This window comes from Podarcis cretensis, assembly GCF_951804945.1.
Source record: "Podarcis cretensis genome assembly, chromosome: 3".
Taxonomy (NCBI): domain Eukaryota; kingdom Metazoa; phylum Chordata; class Lepidosauria; order Squamata; family Lacertidae; genus Podarcis; species Podarcis cretensis.
The window spans coordinates 41,187,349-41,213,304 of NC_137172.1; the positions used below are offsets into that span (position 1 = coordinate 41,187,349).

Consider the following 25,956-nt stretch of genomic DNA (forward strand, 5'->3'; position numbering starts at 1 on the left):
TCTGATGGCTGGTTGCCATGGTTTGAAAAGCAGGAGGCCTTACAGTTGGCCTGTACACTGAGTTCCTGAACAGCAGCCATAGACTGCTACCCATTTAATCTGTGGATACAAACTTGATAAAATTTCTCCATGTAAGTGTATCTCCAGGAACAGTCACAGCAAATCACACAAACAATGCCATGAATGTTCAAAATGGCCCTACGTTAACATCTGATAGACCTTCTTTAGTGTCACTTAGAAATGGTATTCACATTGAGAGGGGCCAATTACAGAGCTGTTTTGGTTGCTAATGATCTATGTGAAATCTATTCTCGTGCATGGGAGAGAGAGAGAAAACCTATCCTCTAAACATATTTTACGACTTTAGCTCTTACAGCAACATTATATTTTCAAGGAAGTATAACTGCACAAATAAATAATTTTAGGAAGACAGAATGAGTAATGACTTGCCCTCTGTAATGGTGGTCAATTTTTATTAAGAAATAGTCTATGAACAAAAAGAGCAACCTAAGCATTAAGCACCCAGTCCAGTGCTTGTGTAAATCAATGTAAGTAGTTTTCCAATGACCTTAACGGATTTCAAACTCCAACTCTTAGCTATTAGCCCCAAGTATTAAGAGCTTGTTTCATAAAGCACAGTAGTTACCAACACAGTCTGTTCCTTGTTCACTGGCCATGAACCCTGCCTGGCAAATGCATAGGAAGCTTCCTTCTGTATTTTCACAACGCCCAAGGGAGCAGAGATGGGGAGCCTGAGTACATTCATTAATATCTGTTAAAGAAATAAAAACGAAGATTGAAAAAGTAGTACTCTGTCATGACCATCACTTCACTTCGCCCAATATACACAAGACACTAAAATGAAAGACAGACTCTATTAGTACAGACAGATTTGTTTCCACGGAGGTGAACAATAAAGATTTGGTATAAAATTCTGATTCAAAAAGCAGACTTATTGGCTTAAAGTTTCAGAGTATTACTTTATACTAGAGTATTACTTTTCCTTGAAGGAAGGAACTATACTTACTTGTAATAAGTGATCTTTCAGAGAGAACTTATGCATTTATGTATATGGGAGTCAAATACTATATTTTGGAACCTCTCAGAACCAGGGCTAGTGAAAGGCGCTCCTTCTCTTTACACAGTTTTAAAATGGGGCAAGCAATATAAAGAAGCCTAGCAGACATTCAGTTCCTTGCAATACCTATCATAAAATTTCATGCACTCCTGTTAGGATTCCAAAGCACGGTCTACGAGGAGGAAAAATATAAAGACTCCTTGAAGCACCTCAGTTTTCTTAATTTACAAGTGCCATCCTTTGTGCATGCAGGATAATTTAGAACAAGTTGTGTGCCAAGATACATTTAGGTAGTGTACAGTTTGGGGATGGGGACCATGTGACTTCTGGGCTGCATCAACAGAAGTATAATGTCCTGATCAAGGCAAGTAATAGTACCACTCTATGCTGCCTTGGTCAGATGACATCTGGAGTACAGTGTCCAGTTTGGGGTGTCATAATTTAATAAGGATATTGACAAGTGCAGAAGGAGGAGACCAAGGTGATCAAGGGTCTGGAAAATAAGCCTTATGAGGAGCAGTTGAGGGAGCTGGGTACGTTTAGCTTTGACAGTGAGAAGAGCCATCTTCAAATATCTCAAAGGCTGTCACATAGAAGAGGATGCGAGCTTGTTTTCTCCTGCTCTAGAGGCTAGGACCCAAATCAATAGCTTCAAGTTACAAGAAAGGAGATTACTGTCAGAAAGAATAACTTTCTGACAGTAAGATCTGTTCAACAGTGGAATGGTCTCTCTCAGGAAGTGTGCACTTGTCGACTCTTCTTCCTTGGAGGTTTTTAAGCAGAGGTTGGATGGCACCTGTCACATATACTTTAGTTAAGATCCCCGCATCACAGGGAGTTGGACTAAATGACCCTTGGGGTCCCTTCCAACTCTACAATTCTATGATTCTATGTTTCTGGACTCCCATCAGCTCCAGTCAGTGTGGCCAGTTGTCAGGGATGATGGCAGTTGTAGTCCAACAACCTCTGAAGGGCCCTGTTTCCTCATACCTGGTACAAAAGAGCTGCAAAGTTCTATGAGAACAAGGGAGATCTTTTAAAAAATGTATTTTGACCAAGATTAAGGGCCAAAAAGGGAAGAAGCCATTCTTATTTACCATAGTTGTTTCATACAAATTACAGGTTACATTTCTTCAGATCCTTCACTCACTGATCAGTTTAGCAAAGGCAAAGAAAATTTCTCATACCAGAACATTTTGTTTGTTGATCATTAAGCTTGTATCCATCATTGCAGAAACAGGTGTATCCCACAGGCAAATTAACACAATGTCCTGCTCCACAAATATCTGGGTTCACTGTGCACTCGTTGATTTCTAAATAGAAAGAAAAACATACCTGGAGCAGGCCATTTAAAACATTTGCATAAGTCCACTATTATTCTCAATTTAAAAAGGAAGAAAAACCATTCAGAGTGGCTGGGGCAACGGAGTCAGATGGGTGGGGTACAAATAATAAAATTATTATTTCAGCCTGTTGTTATCCAACCCAGTGGCTGTGGAGCAAGAAGCCAGTACAGAGTTTCTATGAAGCAATACTTAAAATAAACAGCCTGACATACACCCTACAAAAGCTTGCCCTTCCGTTCCCTATATTTACATACTGCTCTAATGCATCTGGAAATCAAGTGAAAGGAACTGGCCTGTAAACATGCAAGAAATGTTTGATAGAGACCCAGGATGGCCTCTTAACTTCCTAACTCAATGCTAGATCCATATGAAACTGCAGCTCAAGGATCTCCTCAGTGAATGGGTCAACATGTGCTGTGTACACCGTTTTCTTCTTTGGAATAGTTATGAGGAATTTGTAAGTGAACTGAAGCATGGTTTTAATCTTTATAGAAAAAAAGAAACCCCTGGTAGTTATGTCAAATGTTGATGCATGTATTGTAAGCATCTTCCACCTTCTCATCTCAGGGTTAAGACCGGAGTGTGCCAAACCTTCAGGGCTCAAGAGCTGACATTCTGGATGAGTTTCCCCCCAAGTTTTATCAACCTAAGCCTTTATATTAAAAGTTCCTAATGGTGCTGGTCCAGTTGCTTCCAGGGGCAAGTTTGACTTCATCCACAGGCTATTCTTTAGGCAATAGTTACTTCACAACTCCTGAAAGCTGAAGCAGAACTCATTCAGTTAAGGGGAGCCAGCCTTGACTCACCTTGGAAGAAAAGAACCAGTGACACCAGCAGGGACTTTGTCTACTAAAGCCTGAGAACATTTTGCTCGCACAACCAACCAATAGTTTAGACGCTAGGAAGTCAAACTTCCCTGCTGCGATGTGATTTGTGATTAAGAAGTGGAAGCACAAGAAGTGTCTCAATAAAACTCCATCTTTAAGTTGGCAGTTATTTCCATGCAGCCACTATGGCGGATTCTGGGACACCAAGCAACTTTATTCACATTGACTTTGTGGTTTAGAACTCCATCCTTATCAACCCCATAGCAAAAGCAGTAAAAAGGGACACTGAGATCTGTGGAGGTTGGGGACTGAATCCCCTTAATTTGCCTGATGCCAGGCCCGGTGATTAAGTCAAAAGGATATGCAATGTTTGCTAATAATGCACACACTGTAGAAACATTTTTAATATGTACCACAGCATTTAGGTAGATAACCAAGGGCATAGGAAGTTCCATCCTTTACATTTTCTGTACAATGTCTGCCTCCAAAAATTGTCTTCTGGAACCTATTCAATACTGAAAGTGGCTTCATATTAAAATGCACAGTCCTAGATGCTGAGAGAAGTTATGGCACTGAAATGAATACTGATTATACAATTTGCCCAGACAACTATCACAGAATATGAAATAGTGGGATCTGCAGCAATTATTATTATTACTATTACTACTACTACTACTACTATTATTATTATTATCTTTTACTACAGCCCTTTTACTGATACACAGAATAGCACCTGTCATTTATCTCATCTGTCCTAAAAAGGATTCTGTTAATTGGCCCAAAGGATCACCCAGCAAGCACATAGCTTAATGTGCTAGCTAACAATGTAATCTATTAATAGCATATGCATTTCTTTAAAAAAAAAGAAAGCAACTGTTTATTAGGCAAACTTGACCTCAAATGGAATACTGATGGATGTTGCAAAGATTCAACAAATATAGAACACTCAGAGACATAGAGATAAACATTGAATTTAGAAATTGCAGGGTATGCTGGAACATATCAGTAAGTTTATAGCAAACTACACAGCTGGTAGTACTTAACTAAGAAAAACCCTTTGCAAAGATAAATTGAAGCCAGAGTATTAAACAAAGTTCCAGAGCCTGGAGAATATAGAAATATCATCACTACTGTTGAAATTCTTTGATCTGCTGGAAAGGGTTGATCAAAATTTTCCTCACAGATGCTCGGGAGGAGACATTAATAAGATGCTATGCTACATGGCTGTATTGCATACCACTCCTTAGAAACAAGTGTGCGCACTAGGGGTAGACAACTTAACATTTGTGACGTTTACACACAGAACTATGACAGAATTCTTGAATAAATGTAGCAATCATAGAAAAAGAGGTGTGGTTCTCTTGTGGATCAGGAAATGGTTAAGTTTCAGGAAGCAGGGGGTAGGAATAAAGAGACAGTTCTCTAAGGAAGAAGGTAGAAAGTGGAGCCCTCCAAGGACTGGCATTGGAAACTGTGCTTTTTAACTTGTTCATAAACAGCTTAGAACTAGGAGTGAGCAGTAAGATGGCCAAGGTAATAATAAAATGATAGTAAGTTGTGCAGGGTTGTTGAAACAAAAGAAAAAAGAATTCTGAAGAACTCCAAAAGGACCTCTCCAAACTTAGTGAAATGGCAGTAAAATGTCAAATGCAATTCAATGTAAACAAGTGTAAAATGATGCATACTGGGGGCGGGGGGGAGAATATTAATTTCACATTCATGGGGCCTGAACAGGTGATGGAGGATCAGGAACAAGACATTTATCAATGAAGATAAATAAAACTGCCAATCTCTTGGAGGTGCATCCTGGAAACCTGCTCACTGCTAGGCTTTTCCTACCTAGCCTAGAAAGGTGGGAGCCTGGCCCTACAAAAGCTGAGGGAGTATGTTTCTCAAAGAATGGCTTCCCCACACAATCCAGTTCTAGATCAGATTCTGGAAACTATCCACAAATTATTATTTTCATTAGGCACCTTTAGAAATCAATGTGATTTTCTCAAGTTTTTATTATGGAATATGGGTAAATTCACAAGATCGCTCACCATGTCATGTCTGTGTCTTTTCATATGCTTTTAAGGGGGATATGCGTTAATGCACTGCTTATAGAAAAAGGCATTTTAAGAGCTTTGGGGAGGCATATTTGCATAAAGTAATGTGCTTGTATGTGGAGCTGACCAGAAACTGTCCCCACATGCATGCAAAAAAAAAAATGCAGTTGAACCATGGTATACAAACCTGCAAATACACTCCAGGTGGGTGGAATCCTTTAGACTCCTCTATTTTATATGCACAACGTAAGTCAACTGTGAACTGCATGCCATCCATATGACCAGACTTGCCAAAAATAACATACAATTCCACCCTCTTAAACTGAACATTTTTGGCCCTGAATTTTCCTGTGTTCTGCTGCTCTATTCTTCCTGTTTGACACTCTAATAGCCCTCAGTTATTTGGGAGTATGCACCCATTTCTACCTCCAGCCTTTTTTTTTTTTGTGGGGAAAGTATGCATCATACCTGTAACTTGAGTCGGTGCTATTACTTGACTAGCACTTGAAGTAGACACATCTGGGCCAACTTCTACAGGCACAGGAGGAGAGGTTTTTTCAACTACTACTGTGCAAAAGAAAAGAGAAAATTATTTACATATGAGGAAGGCAAGTTTTAAAATACGTGCATGGCTTAATGAACTAATCATTAATGGAAAACTGTAGTAAGGGTCTCTTTATATGTTTCTAGGTGGTGCATGTTACAGACTCCCATTGTGTATCTTCTAAAATCCTGAATTTTGAAGAAACTGCACATCTTCCTTTGGTTGCTAGTGCCTTTTGCTCCCCACAAAACATGCCCAGAGTGCATGTGTTGTTATAAGGAGATGTGCAATACTGTTATATGCTTTAGTCTTACCAAGCAGCAAACACATGAACATCTGCTAAATTACTCAAAATAATTTCTTATTTTGAACACTGAATAACAGTCTGACCTATTTGTTACTCTGGTGCATGTGAAAGAAATCTGGAACTGTGTAAAACTAATAAAGCAAGTATAGTGATGAAACTTCACTGTCTAAGCATCACTGAATGAGATGTTTGAAATACACGAGGGATTGTGGGACCACTTTCGGAAAAATTGTTCCCACTTCAATTCACTTTTTGGTGCCTAAGTTAAGTGTCTACCACATTCAGGAAGATGAAAAGGACTTCCAAATCATTCTCCATTTCAATTAAATCTATTTCTCTTACACTTCAACATATGCCCCTCCATAAAATTTTTGCACATAAAAATTCATGGGTACAATTAACCAAGCACAGCTGCTGTACAACCTCCATTGAGTTCAGTAGACTCATTAGCAATCCAAAGATTCATGGGTTTCATGGGTTCATTGCTCACTGGCTAAGTAGAGAGTACTTCAGGGAAGTTTTTAACGTGTGATTTTACTGTATTTTTGGTTTTTATGGAAGCCGCCCAGAGTGGCTGGGAAGGCCCAGCCAGATGGGCGGGATATAAATAATAAATTATTATTATTATTATTATTATTACTTTATCACACTGTGTTGCACACAGTGAAGATTTTTGCAGTCATTTCCCTTCTTAAGCCTGCTTCAGGCATAATGATAGAAGAGATAACAGTGCAGATGTAACCATTGTAAGGAGATCAGGAGCGTGGCATGGGATTGCATGCTCCTCCTCCCCTTTGCCAGAGCAAATTACCCCCTCCCTTCCTTTGATATATACATAATATATCTCCTTTCAGTAACATACTCTCATTCCAGCTAATAAAAAAATAAAATCAATGAAAGAGCAACAAAACAACGTAACACAACAAAAACACACAGCCCAAAAAATAAAAAAAGTATTAAAGCACAGAAGCATCCCTGGAGCTAGGTAGAATCAAGTTCAGCTAATGTTTAACAAGGCCTGGAAGAAGAGAAAGGTCTTTGCCTAGCATTGGAAAGGTTTAGGAAAAGCCACTAGTGAGCCTTCCCAGGGACTGCATTCCAAAAACAGCAGAAACATTCCTTCCATTGGTTGCAATCCACCTGAGTTCAGCAGATGGAAAGACCTAAGAAGATACTCTAATGATTATTTCAATTCCTATTTGAGAAAAGGACGCCTGAGCAGGGGCGGATTTACAGCAGGACAGTGCAAGCAGTGCGGTCGCACCAGGGGCTGGCACTGAACTGAAATGCATCCAGATCTGGATTTGTATAGCAACCAACAACTCAAGCATATTGACCAGGAAGGGGAAATGGATGGGTCTCACAATCCTTCTCTCTCACAAGAAAGCATGTTCTTGGACCCAGCTGATGAACCCTCACCTGCTATATGTTATAAGCCAAGGGAGTCAAGAAACAAGGAGACAGTCGGCCACACCCCATTAAGCACCTTTTACATGGCCTTGGGGTATAACAACTAATATTCACCCAACAAAGCTGGGCAACAAGGTTCCCAGTGCACATTCATTGCTTGAAGGCAGAATCAGTGGCATCCAAATTAAAGCAAGTAAGAGTGAGCAGTGTTGAGGGAGGAACAGGCTGAGACCAAATCCAAAGTGGCCTCATCTGATCTGTATCTCCCAGACTAATGAGTGGATTGGAACATAGTCCATAATTCTGACTCAAACAACTCTGATGTGGTGGTCCCACTTTATTCCTTTCTTTAAACTGGTAACCACCATTAGCAACAGTTTGAAAGTGGGCAGTGGCTGCCTTATGCAGTGAAAACTGTCTTACAAATACCACCTGAAAGTCATGGGATATGATAATGTTCTGTTACTAGCATGAACACTGTACAGAAAAACATGTGGCTGTGCCATAGGTCTGTAGGAACAGCCATCTTTTTTGTAACTCAGTAGAGAGTGATGTCATTCCAGAACATTCCATTTCATCAAGGAGGCATTTATTGCATGGCAAAAATCATTTATAGTCAAAATACATTTTGGTAGGTGGGATTGCTAAAGCCTACGCCCTTTTTAATTCCCCTCCCCCCAAGTGTGTAAAGCTGAATGTACACAAGTTAAATGTGTGTAAGTTGTGAGTTAGCTGTATTGTTTCTTTGCTGCCTTCACCATCACAGAGTAGGCTTGAAGACAGATTGTTGCCTGTATTTCTTAAGAAGAAGAAGAAGAAGAAGAGTTTGGATTTGATATCCCGGTTTATCACTACCCGAAGGAGTCTCAAAGCGGCTAACATTCTCCTTTCCCTTCCTCCCCCACAACAAACACTCTGTGAGGTGAGTGGGGCTGAGAGACTTCAGAGAAGTGTGACTAGCCCAAGGTCACCCAGCAGCTGCATGTGGAGCAGCGGAGACGCGAACCTGGTTCCCTAGATTACGAGTCTATCGCTCTTAACCACTACACCACACTGGATCTCACACTTAAGCTTCATACTATGTTTCCTGCCACTTTCTTCTAAGCCATTTCCATAACTAGTAAATGGAGCCGGTAAACCAAGGAGCAAAACAGGATCTGCTCAACAGGCAAGAGTGTGGGGGAACTACTGATGCTCTGTGAACTATTATACTTTATGTAACCCCTACAGAGTGACTAGGGTTTGATGGGGCACTGGTCATGTCAAAAGGAAACTTGCCAGGGACTTGGGGGAGGGGGATCTTTCAGATTCCATCACCGTTCTAACATATCCACTGATCAGGCAGAGAAGAAAAGCCATTGCAAGCCTAAACCTCATCAGGAAACGATCTGACCTGAACAAGGAGAAATCACAATCTTTATGCCACATTGAAAACATAAAAACCAAACCTTTGCATTGATGCTGAGGTCCACTAAGATTATTGTTTTCAGCTCCCACAGGAAGATAGTTGAGCAGAAGGATGCTAAGAACAGAATTCCTAATCTGTCCTGATTGTCCAACACAAATTTGAAATAATCCAGGGATTGTGGGAGTATGAGACGGAATCCTTAGGGACTATAGCAAAAGACAACAACCAACATGACCAAACCCTCAATCCTGTATTGGTGTTAGACTGAGAAAACAGAATGCAACAGCTGAGAGAGGTCAGCTGCTTCCAGGCTCACCCTTCCAAGTCCAGTAAAGTAAGCCAAATCAGCATCCACAATCAAGACAATCATTGCCGTTTTACTGTTAACTGACCTGACATTAATACAGCAGCATTATCTGACCCAAAATACATATTGGGAGGGAAACTGAGGCCACTGTTGCTGGAAGAAGAACCAAAACGAGGACTAGGCTTTAAGATTCTGAATTTCCATCTTCTTGCCTGGCTTGTCCGATACCCACAGCCATGTGTGTCCACTTGAAATTCCTGCAGTAGTACAGCAGAATTATGGCAGCACTGGCCTTAAATATGGTTAACAAACCATTGTTAGCTGTAACCAGACTTTGCAAACTACCTTTTAACCAACAAGTCAACCTGACAATTCTGTAAGTGAAGTGAAACTTGCAACCCTGTTTCTAAACCTGGTTTAATAGCTAACCATGGATATCATCAATGCAGACTAAAGTGCCAGGAAAATTGTACTGAGTGAGGCGATGGCCCATCCAGCTCAGTATTTAGGTAGGGGTCTTTTCTGTCTCTGCATGGATATGCCAGGAATTGAACCTGGAATGTTCTGCATGCAAATCATTGAGCTATAGCTGCACCTTAAAAAAATGTTAACTGGGTAAGGGAAAGGAATTCACAAAGGAAGAATGGAATGAGATGGAATGTATGAGTCCATGACATGCTCCTGAGTGTTACATCTGCATTAGGTCTTATTTTCTTCACCAAAGAGTCTCGTCTAGTGGACTTTAAAAGGATTATTCATGTAAAGATAATAAAATTTTGCTAGATTAAGCCCTTCTTTTTAAAATGCAGAACATTAAATTAGAAATAAAATTCTAAAAATGAAAGGAATATAGACACCATAAAGAATTATTCCATGCCATTTTTGCAAGGATTCTCATCCATTAAAGGAGGAGTCAAAAAGAGCTACCTGGAAATTGTGGGTGCAGGTTAATAGTTGAAATCCCAGGAGAAAGCTGAGGTTGACCAGGTTTTTCTCGGTCATCAAGTGAAACTAATTCCTAAAAGAATGGTTAAAAATTAAATGGGTGATTATGTGTTTTTAATGTGAGTCTCCCCAATTTTGTAGTGAAATTTTGCTTTGAAAAAATGATGTTTCATAGCAAACTGTGTGTGTTTATATATAGTTTAAAAATAAGAGCAAGCATTAACTCCTTGTAATTGGTTCATTTTCCATTCAGCAGCAGCTCTTGTAGACAATGTATTTTTATCACAATTTATTAGGTAAAGATAAATCTTCTAAATATATTGATATACATATAGTACATAAAGCCAAACATACATCTATTTGTAGACTTGTGATTAAAAATAACTTATCCTTGCATATGCACGTCTGCTTTTAATATGCTTAGATGCAGGAATGCCTCTTACAACTAGGAGCTCAGAACAGGCACACATATACAAATAACATCACACACACACACACACACACACACACACACACACCATCTACACATTATTGGTGCAGTACAGAACAAAGTTTGGTGCATTTAGGACCCATTGCAAACAATGGTACCTCAGCATACCCAACGCTCCCCATGGCTGAAATCCTCCATTTTGCTGGGTGGACTAATTCTCTTTTAGACTACCGGGGATTGTGTTTTACAGCTGTATGAAGGGCTGACCCCTGTAATTGTAGAATTACAGATTAAGGGCTGCCAAGCCAATTCAAGGTTTGGGAACTATATCTGGTTCACAACTCAGTGAAAGCTGAAAGAGAATAACCACAGCTCACAAATCACAGGTAAAATGTATGCGTAAATGAGTTACAATGGAGCTCTTATCCTTGATTTCTCCTCACGCAAAGGGGAAGAATGATCTATGGGGGGTAAGTCTGTGGGAAAGGGGTAGAACATGGTAATAGAATTGACCTGAGGGTCATCTGGTCCAACATCCTGCAATGCAGGAATCAGTTATGTGTCAAGCGCCTTTTGGGGATATGGCACAAAGCACTGAGGTTCATATAATACATGCAATACAGACAATATGTAGACATATTCTTGGGAATAGGAAATTGGCACCATCTTTCACAGAGCCTAAGTCTTTGAGGCAAGGAAAGGTGCAATGTCTTTATGTTAGTGCTGGGATGAAACATACACCACAATTTTATAGTCATTCTCCGCATTGCAATCTGGGGAACTATTTTCTGAACTTTTCAAAGGTGCCATGTGAAGTTTTAAGAAAATTATTGACAGGCAACCCCTGACACCACTGAATTATTTTACTCTACAAGTGGCTGGGGACTTTGTTTTCTCCTATAACACTGTGCTGTATTTGCTTACAATGGCAAGGATCTCATGCCAGCTTCTAACTTGGCAGGACTTCCTAGAACACCCTTGTGACGTTGCTTAATCATATAAGTGTTCCAGAAAAGTCTTGCTGATCTGGAAGCTGCCATGAGCTCCAAGCTGCTGCTAGTGAATGTGGTGTTTCTGCTTACATGTTTTAATGGGGAAACTGAAAACTGCTTAGAGGCCTTTGTTATTTATTAAACAGTATATAAATCTTGTTAAACAATAGTTTAAAAAACCAAGAACCTTAGGTCATCTCATACAGTAAAATAAAGTGGCACATTCCTTCCTTCACTTTCCTCAGGAATAGAAAGAAGTTCACTGAACTTTGTTGCTACTTAGCAATGGACAAAATTCTCATTTTTCCAGTCCTCTGTTCTCCACAGTATCACATCAGTTTGTGATTTTTAAAAAAGCCTTTGCAAAGACTCAGCTATTTACTCCTAATATACACATTGTTTCTAAATCATACATTGGCTGCACTTGACCAAACTGTCTCTGGTAGACCTACTGTCTGGGAGATCAAGTTTGCCCTGCCCAACTTTATCTGAGAATGCAACTAGTTTGATTGTCTTACAGATTTCCTCAAGAACTGAGTATGAACATGCAACGCACCCACATTGTCCAACTCTGGGTTCTGTTGCTTAGGGTAGGCTTTACCTAACAAATCTCAGCAGAAGACATGCACAAGGACTTCTGCTTCTCAACAGGACTTTCCCTCCTCTGGAAGGGCCAGGAAAGCCCCCAGAGCAGCACAGGTGAGGAGGAGAGGGGGAACTGTTCTGTCTGGCAAGATGAAATGCTTGAGCTGACAGAATGATTAAAGAGTGTGATGTTCAATTCCTTCCACAGCATGATGCTAGGTGAGACAAGATTCTTCAGTTTTTAAGACTAAAGCAGAGAAAGTATATTGAAAATGAAGTACTTTAAAGAGAGAGAAATAATAGCTTTATTGCATGATTCTATTTACATAACATATATCATGATATATTGTTATACAGTGGCCTGGAATCAAATTAAATATTAAAACAATAACTATTTTCTATCTCAACTATTATTAAACTGCTAGTGACGTAATGTTCTTTTTAAAACAATGCAGAAACTGGGACTAATCTGTTAATGATTGTTTTATGAATATATTATGTAATATTTTAAATGCTGCTGAGCATTTTTTAAACAAATGTGTCACTCAAGGGCACATGTTTCTGGTTGCTGCATCTGAAATTGCAAAACTGAGAAATGTGCAGAAAAAGATACCAAAATGTTCAGAGGCCGAGGTAACATTCCTATGAGGAAAAGCTAAAGTGCTCAGGTCTTTTTAGCTTATAAAGAAAACAACTAAGAAGGAGAAGGAAGAACTTAGGAAACTGTTTTATAATGAGTCAGGCCATTGCCTATCTCTGTATTGCCTTCACTGACTGGAAGCAGTTGTGCAGAATCTCAAAAGGGAGCCAGCTGTACCAGGGGGTGGCAAAGATTAAGTCTGAGGCCTCTGGCATGCGAAACACATCCGCTTGTTGTAGAACTATGGTTCTTTCCACAGCAATTTAAACGGTTTTTTAAAAGGATACGATAAATACACGGTGGTCTATCAGTGACTATTAACCTTTACAGCTAAATGCACATTCCATGTAGCAATGCAAAATGCCTGGGAATACAAGTTGCTGTGAAGTGGGGTGGGATATAGGGAAGAGCTGTTGCCTTCATGCCTTGCTTGTGGTCTTGTAAAAATCATGCAGCTGTGCTCTATCGCAGGAGTTTTGAAACTGTGGTCCATGGACCACCAGTGGCCTGCGAGATTCATTCAGGTGGTCCAAGGCATGTGTGCATTAGTCATACTGATTTTTAATTGTGTTTTAATTGCTTCTTTTATTTTTATATGCTTTTTATGCTATAACTGGATTTCTATGGAATGCAAATATATATTAAAATATAATTAAAAAATCATAAAGCATTTAGCACAGTGCATTGCATTGCAATTGATTCAACAAGCAGAAAAATAATTTAAGTGTTATGTTAAGACCATCGACAACTTTCAACTGGTCCATGGGAGGAAATACCTGTAAACCACTGCTCTGGTAGAATACAACATTAGACTAGATGGACTCTTGCTCTGATCCAGCAGAGCTAGTCTTTATAAGCTGTCATGCTCCAACCAAGGAAATGCAAAACTGAATTGTTCCTATCTTCCACAACTGGTGTGTGAACTTTAGTATGCCCTATAATGATGAGGATGAAGTAATAATAATAATAATAATAATAATAATAATAATAAACTATTTTATTTATATCCCGCCCTCCCTGGCCAGAGCCGGGCTCAGGGCGGCTAACACCAGTAAAATTGCAATAGAAACATAATGGGGGGACCGCCCCCCCCAATTTAAAATACAGGTTAAAATGCAATTTAAAAAGAAGCCTCATTTTAAAAGTAGCTCATAAATCAAAACCGTAAGGGGAGGGAAGACATAAGGGTCAGACTGAGTCCAAACCAAAGGCCAGGCGGAACAGCTCTGTCTTGCAGGCCCTGTGGAAAGATGTCAAGTCCCGCAGGGCCCTAGTCTCTTGCGACAGACCATTCCACCAAGTTGGGGCCAGTACTGAAAAGGCCCTGGCCCTAGTTGAGACCAAGTAGCACAGATAGGTAAATATTCTGTGGGGAAAACCCTACATAGTTCTCAAATATTATTTTATGTTAGATTTTGTGAACTTTAGCCATGCTGTCAGATTATTTACAATACTTTTTATCACCTGCTGGCCAATGGAAGGATATGGAACTGCTCAATTTCACATTTTTTTGATCTTTGGGTCAGTATAGCTTCCTAATATTATACTTGCATTGCAAGTTATTATACTAACTTCAGTTATATGGAAGATTTTGTTGTTGTTGTTTTAACAATTGAATTGTACATATGCTGAAGAGCTGTGCTGAATGGGAACGGTGAACTGAAGCCACCAAAAAGTGATGACATGGTTGATATTTTTTTCATTGATACCAATAATTTTTGTTTATGGAAAAAGATTGAATATCAGAGTATACTCACCATAAGGATATTAATCAGTGAGTTTCAATTACTATAGCCTCAAAAAGTAACTATTTTCTTCCCACAATTTCCACAATTTCAGGTAAATCTCAAGCTCATTTTCTTTTTACAAAAGGCAAAATTGAGCACTGTTTATGTGTTACCTGATCTGGGGCTGCAGTTCCCACTAAAACCAGAAAGAAAGAAAAGAAAAGAAATTAACTACTGTAAAAAGGAAAAGTGTACTAAAACAAGTCATTTTCCTACCTTCTAAACCTATTTGTGTGCTCCCTTCCCTATAGCATTAAACTGGGAAACTATAAGATGTAAGTTTCTACTTTACTACACTAAAAATGCTCAGACTTGTCTCAGAGCAAAAGTGTGGCCCATAAGTGGATTAAAACTCACTTTAAGACACATCATTAAAATGGGAATGAAACAGCCTACCTAGTAAGAGTGTTGTGAAGATAAATAAGCATTTGGTGCATCAGAATGCCAAACATATGGGATTAATAACAAATTAGGTTTAAACCAACCAAACTCAGTAGAGTTATTTGGAAAAAGCAGGGAGGCTTATGCTGCTAAGAAACACAGCAATAACTGCAAAAAATTGTGGTACACTGAATGCAGGAACAATTGCTCCTGTAGAACTTGCTAAACTTTGAATTATGCATATTCAAGAAATAAAGAAGAAAATGATGAAGAGGGAAGATAGGATAAGATCCACTGTAAAAGTAATAATAATACCATTCCTTAAGCTATATACCAAACTTTTTAACAAGTAAAAATACAATGAAGATTACTGAATTCACTTAAACAATGTGACCTTGAATCTGCTGGCAACTTATTGTTTATTGAGTAGATGCAAGTGTACAGGCTTGTTCAAAATAACACTTTCTTCCCGTTCTATTTAATAGAGAATTAGGCAGAAATCCAGCATAACTTTCTTTTCAATTTTATATGAATTTTGCTGACATCCTGGTAGATAAATATTTTAACATTTGAAATGAGCTTTGGAACAGCTCAAGGCATGCCTGGCATTATTTTTTTCAAATAGAAACTCCTAGGCTGCAATCCTATGGTGGAAGGGAGTTAAATCTGAATTGCCTGATCCTGTGCTCTGCTAGGTTCAAACAAGCAGGACACCAATGAGGGCAGAGGAACGTGCTGTGTGTTTTTTGTCCATTTTCAGGCTGCAAATTTCCCTCTCCTTTTATAAGTGTTTTCCATCCCACTCCTGAACATGTTTACATTTCTTTCTAGTTTGGGAGTGTATCAGGGATTCAGCCACTTCCCTCTCTAATTTTGTGATGGATGTATCACCTAGTTTAGGCCTAAAACAAGCCAAGTATTTATAGCCTTGGGCATATATAGCAGGATCTTTTGTTCTTTCAGGGGGTTTTTTGTAATGGAATCAGGAAAGCCCATTAGATGTCTGAAATGTTTCGAATGACTACTTGGTTCAGTGAAACATCCCTTTCTATTTGCTCTGCCTTTCACATTTGTAGGGCCAACACAGCTTCACATACTCAATTTTAATTTTCTGATCGATGTTTGGGACTGACTTATTCGATTTGGGGATCTTGAAATCATTGGAAGACTTTCTAGAGTTTAGTACAAATGCAGCCCAGTGTATCTTGATTACTTTGGTTGTTTAGTCGTGTCTGACTCTTTGTGACCCCATGGACCAGCGCACGCCAGGCACTCCTGTCTTCCACTGCCTACCACAATCTTGATTACTAGAAACACTTGAATATTACTTGTCTTCCCAACAAAATGGGCAACTGGATTTGTATCAGGGATGCACTATGTATTTCCACACTTATTTATTTATTGAATTTATAGCCTGTCCTTTCCCCTGAAGGAGTCCGTTTCACTAGCTAACAAGATGCAATTTGTTTTTTAGATGTGAAAAAGGGGTCATAAAATTTAGCTTGGAGCAGGGCCAACACTGGGCATGTCATGCTACACATGACCTATCTGGCTATGGGATGTTCTGTCCCTTCATACAACTGAATTGGCCTTGGGATGATTTCTAATAGCAACCAAGAATGTGGACCAATCTAAGTTTCCACAATGAAAGCTGAATTTACTCTACAACTGCAACTTGACTGAATTTTTAAAATCAATCATATGTGTTTAATATGAATAACCAATTAAATCTGCATGCGAGTAAAATAGCATTATAGTGGTACCTCAGGTTAAGTACTTAATTCGTTCCAGAGGTCCGTTCTTAACCTGAAACTGTTCTTAACCTGAAGCACCACTTTAGCTAATGGAGCCTCCTGCTGCCGCAGCATGATTTCTGTTCTCATCCTGAAGTTCTTAATGCAAGGTACTATTTCTGGGTTAGCGGAGTCTGTAACCTGAAGTGTATGTAACCCGAGGTACCACTGTACTTAAGTAAGAAGCATTCAGAGGAAGCATTTGCTCCTATGTAAAAGAGAAGGGGATTGCCCTGTTTATGTCTGTCATCATCATCACTGGTCAATCCAGGGCAGGCAGAAAGTATATCTGGGTCTACTTCTAGACTTCTGAATGATTTACAGAAAGCCAGCAAGAGTTTTGGATTCTTCATTGTTTAACAATAGCAACACCTTAAATGGTTTCCCACCCCCACCAAATTAGGTTGCAGAAATTAAGAAAGCTAAGGGGAGGGAAACCAGAAGTCGATTTCTATATGAAATAACTGTGCTCAGGTCTGGGATTGAAAATAAATTTTCTGGATTGAGCAGTTGCTCACAGGCACCCTGGTTCCTTCATTCTAAGTATATATCCTGGCTCCAGCTGGAAGACATCAGGGCTCTAGTAAAAAACAAAAAAAGACCCTAAAGCCTGAAGTCTGCAAAGCTTTGTTTTAATTGTAACTGATTGATTGATTAATTGATTAATCATTATAAACATTATAAAACCTACTCTGCTCTCTTTCAGCCAAAAACCAAAACTTAACAGTATTTAGTACTTCCAAAGCTTCTAAACCATATATTCATTTATTTATTTTTAACATGACATGCACCCTCATCGACATCCCTCCCCTTTTAACAAGTCTGGGAGAAGTAAAGAATCTAAAGAGGAGACAGTCGAAGCGGTCAGCATTGATTTGTGGCTAGCTGTGGTATACATCCTCCCCTCAAGCATAACTGTAAATGGTTCTGGCTTGTAGATTACCCTTACAGATATTCTTAACTTGCCTTTAAAAGTACATTGACAGAACGGACAAGGAACATCTGCGAGAGACCTTCACCCAAGCTGCTCTCCAGCGGCCAATTCATACAACCCAAAACAATCCTTAGTCATAGGTTAACTTCAATTGGCAAATAGTGAATGAATAGCCGAAGTGTTCATCTTATTGCTCTATCACGGGGCTAGCCAATGTGCTGCACTGCAGAAGTGTTGGACTGCAACTCCTATAATCCCTAACTATTGGCTATACTGGCAAGGGCTGGCAGGAGTTGGAATCCAACAACATATGGAAGGCACCACACTGGCCCTCCCTATTCTATCATACTACTAGACTGATCTTCAGCTCAGCATGAACTATTCATTTCCTATACATGAGGTAGGAGCTAAACATCCCTTTGACTGCATGACGATTGCCTGGTAGCGAAGCTAGGTGAACCAGTTGACACGTGACCTAGCTTCCTCCTGTAAACACTATCTCACATTTAGGCTAAGCTTCTTCCTGTTTCTAAGCTTACTCCTTACTCCAGTGATTGAAAAGAATAACCCTTTAAAAAGAAAGTACCAAACAAGACATTCAATCATTATTTGCCTGGTATTTACATTTGAATATATGTTACTCTTTTTAAAATGTATCTTAACAGAAAATTTCTGATTTAAAAAATAAATGCAGCCAATTACGATTTAATGTGGGAATTGAACATAAGTAGTTCAAAAGAAAGCATTTATTTAAACTGTGAACCAGGTAAAATACAAAGTTATTCATTGGAGAGCCACATTATTTCAGAACTATGCAGCCATAAATGAAGTTTCCCAAACTCCTTAGCTATGGAATTGTATCTGTTTGAGTAGCTTTTGTTAAACTGTCAGTGTACTATCATCAAAAGGGCAAAAAGGATACTGTAGAGCTTAACATGAAAATAACAATTCAAAGAATAGAACTCTCATCTCTGAAAGACAACTGAGCTTTAAAATGCACCGTCCTGTCAGAAAGATGTCTCAGCCATTCAGAATGAAACTTGCCATGTTCAGGAATGTTATTCGAATTCAAAACAATATATTATGGAATGATAAGGATGTTTAGAAGTTTTGTAGGAAGTTTTGATGCTCCACGTTATGAAACTGACTGTAACTGTGTTTTCTATATTACACATTTTGAATACCCACCTGCAGACCCTCCCCATTTACTGTTCTTTCCACACTCAAGCATATATTGGCTACTCCAGAGGAAAACAGTTTGGAATCACCATAATCATAACACTCCACACAGCCATCTATATATACCTGCCTATGTTCTGTTCACCAATAGCGTGTTGGCAATGCATTTACTTTTGCACATGCTGCAAGCCTTCTGCTTTTCTTTGCTTTTGCACTGATGTTAAGCATGTTAAAAACAGGACATTTTAAAGCAGCTGGTTTTAGAGGCATTTGCGAAAATCATGCAGACTGAGACATTAAAACTGTGAAACCAACATTTAGAAATGCTTTGTGTAAGAAATGAGATGGTAAGAGTTTTATTTGGTTTTTTGGAAATGAAAAGATTCCCAGTACTTAATAGTAATACAACATGAATCTGTTGCATTGTGGGCCATGAACATGGGGTCAAACTAATATTCACTCCCAAGAAATCATCTGAATGCAAGAAGAGATGCACAGAATCATGTGGCTTGCAGGGAGCTTAGTCATCCGATGCAGTATCTTGGCCTGAGGGCAGGATTCTTTACAGGGCAAACAAATTCTACACTCTTAACTTGAAAACCAGTTGCTATAAGAAACAACGCAATGACATACTTGTTGAGTTGCCCTCAAAAACACATTGTGTTTTATACAAGCACTTCAAATAGCATGAATGTACACACAAAAAGAAAACACATGCACATATTTAGAAATACACTAAGCTACATCATGAGATCCTTATCCACTCTCACCTTCTCGCACAGCCACCTCGGGCTCACTTTTCTGTGAGATGGTCAGTGCCTCCACCGGCTCTTCCTTTGCTGGGAGAGGTGGAGGAGAAGTACCTTTAGCAACATGATGAGTAATCTGGGTCTTGCCAATGACAGGTGGCTGAACTCTAACTGCAGGGTGATGATAAAGCTTGTTTCTGTGAGAGCCAGAAACCGTATAGCCCATTCCACCAGGGCAGATTTCCTTAAAAGCAGCTAGATTTGGGATGGGAAAACATTCCTTTTAACAGTCTAAAAGTGCAATACTTTTGACACACTGGAAAATATAATGTAGAAAATCTCTAACATCAAGAACATTTCTAGAAATATTATCTATTCTATATTTAACCAAAATCACAGAATACATGAGAATATTATTGCATAAGTTACTTGAGGGGCTTAATTTGTTGCCCCTAGAAAAAGATTAACCCATTTCACTCAGTTGTTTAAATATGTCATAATAGCAACAGAATCTAAATGACTCTAAAGTTGCAATATGTAAATCAAACCATGGGCCGTTGGGGACTTAATGCTAAACCATGGTTTAGTATTATATGAACAAGCCTCAGGCTTTTACTCTCTTCCCCTCTGTCATGTTTGTAAAGAAGGTATCATTTTCACTTTCAACTGAAGCAGAGTTCATCATTAGTGGAAATTCAGTGGTTTAATATGTGGCTAGTTCAATCAAGCCAAATTCAAACTATGGTTTATAAACCTGGCTTGTTCATTATCCATGGTTTAAACTATCCACAGTTTCCAGAGCTTGGATGTAATGGGGAGCTCTGGTTAGCGGCTGAGCTTTTCCTTGTAACCTCAACAAAGGAGGGAGAGTGGAATATTCAAGCCCAAAGTTCATTCACAGAATGTGAAATCATAGTTTAGCATAATGTCAAACTGGCCCTACTATAGTAGAAGATTTTTTTTCATCTGCATTTTGCTATTCTTAATTTAGTACAAAAGCCTAGCATTAATTACTTCTTTGACATTACTAAAGAAGTAATACTTTATTGTATAGTAGTATTATATAAAGTAGCACCACACCTTGTCCACAAATTCTGCTTTCCCTCAAGTAATTATATACAAGAAATATTTTAGTGTTTAATGATTTCTTATGAATCCCCCTATCTTTTATAAGACTTCTAGGGCCAAAGTACACCTTTGTGTAGCTTACCACCCCATTTTTTAAAAAACAAAAAACAGCCACTGGAGATTGCAATCAGCACCAGGGTGCAAGTGGTTAACCCTTTTCCTAATAGCCATTTTCCTTCTTAAAACTGCCGTCTTAAGCTGCCTTTCTCCTCAAAATTGGGAAAGGTAGGATGATCTCTATCGTTTTTTGGTTGAGAACAAAATCTGGACCTTATTTTGAGAATAAGGAAGCCAGCAGCAGGTAAGGGTTAGACACACCCATCACCACATTCTGCTTCTCACTGTAGCCTCCAGCACCTCCCCTTTCTTCTGGAATGCCTTTAGAAATATCAATTTTGCCCAGTGACAAATGATTCTGCTGATTCAACCACCAAACCAGGAGGAGGAAAGTAATTCACTGATCTTTGGTCTATTTAAATGTATGCAAATCTACCATTGCTAAGCTGGAAGCCAAACACAGAAAAATGGATGGCAGTAGAACTGATTGGACATGTTTTAGAGCAACCAGAAGGCAACTCAAATCATGTCCGATCTTCTCACATATTTAGCTTCACTCATCCAACCAACTACTTTAACCTTTGCTAGCTGATTTGCTAGTGTTCCTATTACTTACTGTGTCTCTTTCTATGTAGTGTTCTACCATCTTTCCGGCAGGCAGTTCTGGTTGTCTGCCCACAACACAGGCCCAAACTGGATTGGGAAATTTGGTATGTGTGAATGTGAACTGAACTCTTGATTTTAATATTTTTAATAGTACTGATTCTATTCATAGCATCCTAGTTTCCATTCTTTCTCCAAGCCTCCATCAAGACTTTGACAAAAAAAAATTATGGCAAGGGATCCAGCCTTGTGCCTAGTTCCAAGGACATGGACCAAACCCACAACTCCTTGGCAAAGTGTTTCAGTCTCTTAATCGCTAAAGCTTGGAAATTTTGAAAGGGTTTCTTTCAAGATAAATCTGGTTATAGTTTTCAGTCTTAAGACAGTCCATTTGTATACCCTTCTTAGCTCATTCATAGCCATCATGTGATATGAACCATGCACTGAGAAACATCACTCAATGAATGATGAATTTACCTTAATTAGAAAGCTGGTGCAGCAGAGGAAAATCTTCTCTATGTTTGTTTAAGGAATGCTACTAGTAAGAACCCGTATGACTCACATAACACTGTATTGTAGGACACTATGCTAAGTTACACTATGCACAGTGTACAGTGTGTCAGTGCAAGTATATTCTTTTTCTGGGAACCTCTTACCTGTTCCTGGAAGGGGACATTTCTCACAGTGGGGCCCCCAGGCCTTGCCAACACTGCAACAGCAGAGCTGCTTGCTGAGCTGAACAGAGAGAGGGTGCATACACTGCTTTCCTGCACTGACAAACCGGTAGCAGGGCCCTTTCTCTTCAGTGACCATGGGATTATCAGCTGCAGCAAAAAGGGAAGGAGGACGCCAGAGTTTACATGAGAAACAAAACAGAGAAACACCATAGGAGTTCCACCACCAGATGAAAGACGGAAAAGAGACAAAGATGCCAATGTCTCCAATCAAAAGTATTTCTTTTCTTTTTCTTATAACGAATCATGTCTGAATGCAACACAAAAGTAAATAAGCCCATATGGTTTAGGAATAAAAGCCAGTGTCAAAATTAGATGCTGCCATGCTCCAACAACACATAATTAGAATGAAGCCTTCCTTCCCATGCAGAAGCACTGAAGCAGAAGCTGAAAGCAGGTGAACAGCAAAAATACAGAACACTGACAGATCACACACTCACACAGCCACTTTGAATTGATAGGCAAGGTCATTTTAAGTCAATGAGACAATTCTATTTTTGAAGTCAGTCATGGCAGTTCACAATGAAGAAAGTTCCAGAAACTTATCACGCTAATATTATCAACCTTCCCTTGTCCACTGTTCCTTCTCTTTCACAGTTTCTCAAATTCATGTAATGCAACACTCTACTGAAAATTAGAATTCCTTCAGTCAACAGAATCAGTAGTATTTTTTATCACAGCTCACATCGAGATTTAGGGTGGCGATAACATGAGATCAGACCACATCTGCTGCTGTTACTAAGATTTTTTTTCCTTCAAGCTGTCTTGGCAACTCAAGAAATTTTGATTATGGCAAAAGGAAGGCAAATAAATTCAAGGATGAATGTGATAATGGTCTATGTGAAACCTGTACAACTTTTGATTCTCAAGCTCAACTTAGATCTGAAGAACTGATGGTGGTGCAAGCAGGACCTTGATAAATCCTCTCCCCGTCTCCAGTCTGTCTAGGACTGCAAAAACAAGAGAGTTGCCAAGAGCCTGGCAAGGTGCAATGCCTAGCTGGTAGACTGCATTCAACTTGGAAGGTCACAAGTTGTGCTGAATGTTTTCACTTGAAAAAGAAAAGGCTACTCTAACCCAGATTCCAAGCCCCCACAAAGCTTGAGAATGTCTTTTTAATGGTAAGGATTTATTTTTTTAAAAAAGTTACAAAACAACCAGTCAAAATTTCAGTATCAGTCAAAAGTCTACTGAGAGCTATAAGCATCAACCTATATATGTCCAATTGAAATGAATGGAGGTTGCACAGCAGCAGTGATTGGTGGATTTCATCCATGCACTATCTGTTGTACAGTAATTATTCAGGATGCTAAAGAAACAAATGTTGGCAAGTCTCCTCTTCCATCTGATAAATAGAAGATCTTCCACAAATAACAAATCAAACTGAAACAATACAGTTTTGCTTTTTTGAAATACAGTTTTGCTCAAACATAAAACATTTATAATAACATTTAATTATTATTGCTGTTACTGTAATTAATCATTATTATTTTGCAGCAAAAAAAGAACCTTGAAATAGGATGAGCTCTCCACACCTCCTTGCCATACAAACACAAAAACAGGAAGTCACAATTACAGCCTGGAACGATTTGGAAAAGGAGTAGCCTACCCTGCCTTATGAAACATTTCAGATAATCTGAATCTTTTAGGTGCTACTGGTGGGACAATTTAAATGAACTGAAGAACAACAAAAGTAAGAAGGATGGATGGGTGGGTGTGGGTGTGGGTGTGTGTGTGGAGAGAGAGAGAGAGAGAGAGAGAGAGAGAGAGAGAGAGAGAGATTTGCACACAACAACCTGGCAATTTATCTCTCCCCATTCTTTGCTCTAGGAAAAATGGAATCTGGGATAAGTGGAAGATGGTGCCACAATCTTCTGGGCTGTAAAAATCATTCAAACTGTTTTCTGGGCTCAGGTCTGCCTATATGATGCCATATTGTGTGGTTTGAGGATTCTGGTATATGGGGTTATCAGGATTAGAAACTCGGGTCATCTCTGGCTTATAATTGAGACTGAAACAAGACATACATTGTTCTAATAATAAATAATGGGTGAGTATGGAAGGTGAGGGATGGAGTAAAGTTACATAATCAAATAGGTCAATTAATACACCCCTTTGATGTTTCTAAGGCTTCAATCCAAAACTTACTTACCTGCGAGTTAACCACAACAGGACTTACTTCTAAGTAGACATTTATTCAATTTATAAGATTTCCTACCCACCCTTCACTGTAAGCTCCCAGGGCAAATATACAGTTATAAAAACAAATAAAACCAATACAATTATAAAACACATAAAACCATTTGAAATGGAACAGAACAATATTTAAGATTACACTGTAAATCTTCTAACCAGTTCAAATAAATGAGCAAAAGAAAAAACAAAAACAAAAAACCCCTCCATATATTTACTCTTAGCCATGTAATAAGATGAGAGGCAATATGGAAGCAGGTTAATCCAGAAATCAACCAGTCCCCCAATTTTTTAGTATGGTATTATACATTGAAAAGCTTTGTTTTATTGATGTTGCAAGTCAGATGACAGCGGCCTTCCATGACTGGCAAAATGAAATTTCTCTAAAATATCATAGAACCCCCGTCCCAGCATATTCAATTGTGTTTACTAGTTACAGTTACTTTATAGTTACATAACTATTACATTTTGAGGTTGGTGTCTGACAAGGTCTAGTAATTTTTATTCTTTGAAAATAAATTATTGTTTATTATTTTTCCCCATCCTCTGTGCTCTTTCTTATTTCCAACAGTCAGTTCATACAAATATTTGGAACTTGCTACTTAGTTGGTTACTTGTTACTTATTAATAAACTGATTCTCATTTGGGACTAACGACTTGTCATATTTCATATTCCTATATCTACCTTCCCAGATTCAAGTAAGTTCCAACTGACACACTGCTATTTCTCTCCACACAAAAATTCCCAACCATTTCTAGGTGTGTGATTGTGTTGACAAAAGTACACTGGATGATCAAAGACATGGCCAGCAACAACTCTCATGATTATGGCAGATTGCATGGAGCACCAAGTCGGCCACTTTGGCTACATTAGCATCCATATGTGAAGAATGAGTTCAGCATTAGTATACAGCAAGGATGTCCAACAGGTCGACCCCCAGTCGATCACGGGCTCCTTTTCGTCTGCGGGGGAGGAAAGGAGCAATTGGCCCCTCCCTCTCCCGTCCATCGGCGCATGTTTTCTAGAACTGAAATTGGTGTCGGGATGACTTAGTCTTCAACTTGCTTCCCTAAAAAAAATCTCAACAACTTAGACCTGCCCTCCCCAATGTGTAGATCACTGCCAGTTTTTAATTCTGTTACTAGATCGCAGTCTCTTTGGAGTTGGACGTCCCTGGTATACAGGATTTGGACTATTAAAGGCACTGATAAAGATGAAAAGGGAACAATTCTTGGGCAATCCTGCATATCCTTAAACAAAGAAGGATATTTGTAATTGTATTGGAGCTCCTGTGGACAGTGTGGCTGTGATGCTCCATGTCACTGATTTTAAATTTCCACACATCTTAGAAAGTTATGACTCTTTTTTGCATTTAGAGACTTCTGTAAACCTGTGCCTACTTACCAGAAGTAAGTCCTACTGAACAGTGGTGTTTTGCTTCAGAGTAAACATGATAAGATTGGGCTATCAATGGCAGCACTACCCATGTTCAATGCAGAAAATTTTAAATTATTAGCCAGCATGAAGAATACAATGAATGGGCCACCACC

The 25,956-nt window shown here is 39.1% G+C and overlaps 1 protein-coding gene across 13 annotated transcripts in view; it reads right to left on the reverse strand.

Annotated features, from left to right (window-relative positions):
- Positions 1-25,956, reverse strand: part of LTBP1 (latent transforming growth factor beta binding protein 1) — a 194,301-nt gene that overhangs the window by 58,032 nt on the left and 110,313 nt on the right. For 2 of the 13 annotated variants that reach the window (XM_079969437.1, XM_079969435.1), the window contains 7 exons: positions 22,135-22,302; positions 19,712-19,945; positions 14,768-14,790; positions 10,203-10,293; positions 5,768-5,863; positions 2,266-2,391; positions 647-772 (listed from right to left, as the gene is read on the reverse strand). In XM_079969437.1, the coding sequence (XP_079825563.1) occupies positions 647-772; positions 2,266-2,391; positions 5,768-5,863; positions 10,203-10,293; positions 14,768-14,790; positions 19,712-19,945; positions 22,135-22,302 (864 nt within the window). Of the gene's footprint in view, positions 1-646; positions 773-2,265; positions 2,392-5,767; positions 5,867-10,202; positions 10,294-14,767; positions 14,791-19,711; positions 19,946-22,134; positions 22,303-25,956 lie in introns of all 13 variants that reach the window. The other 11 variants (XM_079969432.1, XM_079969433.1, XM_079969440.1 and 8 more) reach the window with 9 other exon arrangements.